A 5,238-nucleotide genomic window follows, 5' to 3' on the forward strand; every position below is an offset into this window, starting at 1 on the left:
TCAACGCAGATGTGTTCCCCAAGGCTGTTCGTTGCTCAGAAGACCGTCTGTCTGAAGGAGGGTTATTCTTACTGGCCAACGGGATACACATGTTCTTGTGGATGGGAGTCAGTGCCCCACCAGAGCTCATCCAGGGGATATTTAACGTACCTTCCTTTGCACACGTCAGCACGGAGGCTGTAAGTATACAGGGGCTGTGATGTTACGAGAGAGAGGGAGAAATTTGTGTGCTTGCCTTACAGATTATTCTCAAGATTTACAACAAAGGCCAGCAGAGAGCAGAATTCAGGGATGAGGCCTCAGGTGGCTGAGGCTAGGTGTTTGGCAGGTTGCCACTTTCCTTCCTGCAGCTTTTCAAAATCGCAGCCCCAGATGACTTGAGAGTTCATGCCTTTGCGCTGTTCTCCACTGGCAGTGTTCCAGGGTAATAATCCCCCTTCCTCCAGGATCCTTTGAACTCCAAATGGACTTTTCCTGTTGCAGTTTAAAGGATGGGAGGAGCCATTGACCTTTACATGCAGAAGGTCCTAGTTCCTCCCCGGCATCTTCAGTTAAAAAAAAAAATCTAATAGGAGGCATTGTAAAATATCTTCTACCTGGGAACCGCTGCTGCTCAGAGGAGACAATGATGACCTAAATAGAACAGTGGTCAACTCAGTGTGAGGGGATTCTGAGAGCTCATGCCCTCAGATGTTTCACTTCTGAGCTGCTCCCTCCTCCTACTTAATTATTTAAACTTTGAGGGGAATTGCCCTTCCAGGGCTGGTGGAGGAGGCTGCATTTTTTTTGCTGAGCTCAGTTCCACCATTTCCCACAAAGGATAAAGTGTGGACATGAAACTCTTGGATATATACTCAAGTATACATTCCACTGAAAGCAATGCACGGTAGAGAAGAATATTGAGCATATGCTGACACAAACTGTGAATAGTGTAAGTCTACATTGGCTCTCCCTCCATGGAGATGGCAGCCAGTGTAGTGTAGTGGTCTGACTACAATCTGGGAGACCCAGATTTGAATCCCCACTCTGCCATGGAAGCTTGCTGGGTGACCTGGAGCCAGTCACACGCACACTCTGCCTAACCTACCTTTCAGGGTTGTTGCATAGATAAAATGAAGGAGAAGAGAATGTTGTATGGTACTTTGGGTCCCCATTGGGGAGTGGGTGCAGGGTATAAAAGATAGATAGACATGGGCAAGGCATGTTTGAACAAATACCTTGTGTTGTGCCATGGTCTTCATCCAAATTAGTCCCTTTTCCTGAATTTGGCCCAAATGCAGCCACAGTATCACTGGTACAACAGTCAAGAATCTCTAGCACTATTAAAGTCCAGCTCAAATTTTATGCAAATTTTAATCTGTGCAAATAAGAATTTTTGGGGGGGTCTGAGGAAAGGGACACTTCAGATCCACAGGCCAAATGGTTCCCTTTAAAGTTGTTTGCCAGCCTTTTCCGGTAGGTTGTCAAGACCTGGGAGAAAGGGGGCTTCATAAAAGAAACACAGTGTCATGTAGAACTTTCCCATTTTGCACTTCTGAAGCATCTAGATAGGCATCTTCTGATGGTTTAAAGGGGGCAGAAAGCATCAGTAATAGCTGAGATGTGTGACGCCTCTTAAGGAGAAGTGATCTGGAGCACCCCTTTTGTTTAGGTCTTAATCAAAGATTTTGCTGGAATGGCACTGGCTGCTGCCACTTCTGCTTAATCTGGGCTCTCCTCGAGCTTTCTGCTTATTTCAGCTGCTGCGTATGTAGATGGGCTACGTCCTGCTTAGCTGCTTTGGATGAGTTTTCAGTTTTATTGGATGCTGATTTGGCACTTGCTTCAGCCAGTCTACCTCCCAAGTTGGATTTTAATTATAACATTCTATCTGCAAATCTCCATGTGTCCCTGACGAACACTTGTACAAAAGACTTGTATTAAATAATTTATGATGATGTTAACTAAAGCATAACAAAAGCCAAGCAATATTGTATAAGTTGTAACATACACAACTAACCAAGAATTGCAACTTAAATGTGATTTTATTTTTTTTTTGGCCTGTTTAGCTAATTGGTGTTTTGTGCTCTAAGTTTCTAAATACTGATGTTTGCTTTTTTGTGTTGTTTCTGTGTAGGGTTTTTGCTTATTTCACTCTTAGCGTGAATTGATGGGAAGCTTGGTGTAGTGCTGTTTTGGTTTGCTCAGTTTGCTTTTGCAAAGTTAAGGTGCAGCTGTTCATTAGCATTTCTTAGCTCAGGTAATGTCAAAAGGAATAGCCTTATATGATTTGTTAAAACAGCTGACGATGTCTAAATATTAATTATTGGTAATGCTGCAAGTCTAGCCAGTCATCTGCAATTTAAAATCCAACTCTCACCTTTGAACATATTCAGTTTCCTGTCCTTAATCAAATGTGACTTCTTACCTCGACTGAGTCCAGCGACCCAAATGCATCATGAATTGGATTTTGCCAGTTAACACACAGTAAAATCCAGCCGGAAAGTGCATTGAAAGTGGGTTGTTTAGTGTGTGTGATCGCAGCCTGGCTGAATTTTTTTAAAAAATATTTTGTAATCTCCCTTGTATCTCAGCGAGAAAGGCAGTCCATCAAAGTAAATAGGTGTCTCTTTCACAAACATCTGGTTCATTTTGGACTGGGGCAAGCAAATTGTATCCAGCTCCCCCCCCCCAAGGCCTGACCTAAATAGTTGTAACCCCAGTAAGTGTTTCAGCACCAAACAGAACACTGCAGTGCAATCTTAGGCTCTTGTTGAAGAGACAGTACAAAGATTTCTAGCACACAAGAGGATAGATATGGTAAAACCTCAGGCTTTTTTAAAAAATAAACTGACCCACTGTCTGAATTTTTTACATAACAGTAGAACTAGCTGTATACTGCTTAAGGGGGGTTCCCCCTCCCCTGCTTTTCTATTTCGAACAGTACCATCTACTAATTGTAAAGTCCAATGTGATCTTCTCAAGCCCTGGAAAACCCCTTATTGCTGTGAATCTCTCCCCTTGCTAATGTTTAAACATGCCTGTTTTTTGGACCTGAATCAGATTTGTGTACATGAATTCCATTTGTTTTAATGATTCAGACAATACTTCCTGAAGTGGAGAACCCCTATTCTTCAAAGCTGAGGGCAATGATAGATCATCTCCAGAGCAAATCACCTTATTCCATGAAGGTAAAAGATTATGATTTCAATGGAAGTCTACCATTTTAAAGGCTTGATCTTTGTTCATTTTGCATTAGGACAGCACTTATCATACCGAAAATTGCACTTCTCATAAATGGTTCATTGAAATGTGAAACATTTCTACTAATGCAAGAGGGCCAGTTTGGTGTAGTGGTTAAGTGTGCGGACTCTAATCTGGGAGAACCGGGTTTGATTCCCCACTCCTCCACTTGCACCTGCTGATGTGACCTTGGGTCAGTCACAAGCTCTGGCACAGCTGTCCTTGAAAAAGAGCAGTTTGTGTCAGAGTTCTCTCAGCCCCACCCACCTCACAGGGTGTCTGTTGGGGGGAGGGGAAGGGAAAGGAGTTTGTAAGGCGCTCTGAGACTCCAAGTGAAGGGCGGGATATAAATCCAATCTCTTCTTCTTCTTCTTCTTCTCTTCACTGGCACAAATGGAAACACAACAAAATCATTAGACGTAGCCATTCCACAAGGTCAGCTTGACCATATCCTGTCTTGTGTTTCTAGTTGCACAAGTAAAGAGGTATATTCCAGCAGTCTTCTCAGTCTTCTGTGATCAACTCTGATCTTCCCTCCAAATTACCTACAACAAATTGTTTTTTGCATATAGCAACAGATTGTAAATGAGAACTCCAAACTCGATTTTATAGTACCTCTTGTGTAAATGGAATGACATTAAGTAAAACTTTTTTTCAGTCTCATGGTGGGATCCAACCCAATTTGTATGCTCTTCAGAAATTCAATTTACAGCAAGATCTCAATTTCTCTTTCCAGATCCTGATTGTGAAACAAAGAGAACAGCCAGAGATGGTTTTCAAACAATTTTTGGTTGAAGACAAGAGTGTTTATGGAGGAGCTTCTTATGTAGATTTCCTATGTTGTGTTCACAAGGAGATCTGTCAACTTCTGAACTAATGGATCATGAATATTAATATTTTGTATCTGTTGAAAGGGACTATTCTTAAGTGACCAACCACCAAAAGGTGCTTCTTTATTTGTACAGTTTCTAATTTCTTACATTAGTACCCTTTTTCATATTGTAGCCCACCTACATTTATGTAGAATAAGCAAATCTGTGCTCAGGTATCACTCCTATGGGGAAGCATTTACTGTTCTTTAAAAAGAAGTGAGCTGCTTCGTATGGCAAGATTAGGAATCTGTCAGAGTTCAAAGCATGTGATTTTTATTTGAAAGATTTTAATAAATTGCAACGCATTACATTTTGGTTATTTTTACTTATGATCATTTCGATCTATTCAACATTTCTTATATTGAAAAACAAATTTAAGTCATTCTTATTCCTTGTGTAACTAAGCCAGTTTCGTGTAGTGGTTAAGTGTGCGGACTCTAATCAGGGAGAACTGGGTTTGATTCCCGACTCCTCCACTTGCACCTGCTGATGTGACCTTGGGTCAGTCACAAGCTCTGGCACAGCTGTCCTTGAAAAAGAGCAGTTTGTGTCAGAGTTCTTTCAGCCCCACCCACCTCACAGGGTGTCTGTTGTGGGGAGGGGAAGGGAAAGGAATTTGTAAGCCGCTCTGAGACTCCAAGTGAAGGGCGGGGTATAAATCCAATCTCCTCTTCTATGCTTTTGATATTTAACAAATTAACATGGTCAGAATCACTTGTGCCTTTCCTCTGGAGAATTAGGCTTCTCTTAGGTAAACTTGATTACAGTGGGAACATAAGAGCCCTGCTGGATCAGACCAATGGTCCATCTAGTCCAGCATCTTGTCTCACATGGGCCAACAACAGAACGTAGACGCTGAGACCTTCCCCTGATGTTGCCTTCTGCCTCTGGGATTCAGAGGCTTAGAGCCTCTGTATGTGGAGGTTCCCTTCAGTCACCAGGGCTAGTAGCCACTGATAGACCTATCCTCTGTGAATCTATCTGATCCCCTTTTAAAGCTGTCTTTGCCTGTGTTGTAGGAGCTGCGGTGGTTCAAGTGGTTAAGATGCTGAACTGCAGGCTGTGGAAGGTTGGTAGTTCAGCAGTTCAAGACCCGGTGCCGCATGACGGAGTGAGCTCCCGTCTCTAGTTCCAGCTCCTGCCA

At 42.5% G+C, this 5,238-nt stretch overlaps 1 protein-coding gene across 1 annotated transcript in view; it reads left to right on the forward strand.

Moving 5' to 3' along the window:
• SEC24D (SEC24 homolog D, COPII coat complex component) overlaps window positions 1-4,392 on the forward strand; it is an 83,633-nt gene extending 79,241 nt beyond the window's left edge. The window contains exons 21-23 of the mRNA XM_015405917.1: window positions 1-179; window positions 3,081-3,170; window positions 3,959-4,392. The exon at window positions 1-179 is cut by the window's left edge and continues 7 nt beyond it. Coding sequence (XP_015261403.1) covers window positions 1-179; window positions 3,081-3,170; window positions 3,959-4,099 — 410 coding nt within the window. The 3' untranslated portion in view covers window positions 4,100-4,392. The remainder of the gene's footprint in view (window positions 180-3,080; window positions 3,171-3,958) is intronic.
• Window positions 4,393-5,238: the final 846 nt, after the last annotated feature.

Source organism: Gekko japonicus, unplaced genomic scaffold, assembly GCF_001447785.1.
Source record: "Gekko japonicus isolate JY-2015 unplaced genomic scaffold, Gekko_japonicus_V1.1 scaffold264, whole genome shotgun sequence".
NCBI classification, from domain to species: Eukaryota; Metazoa; Chordata; class Lepidosauria; order Squamata; family Gekkonidae; genus Gekko; species Gekko japonicus.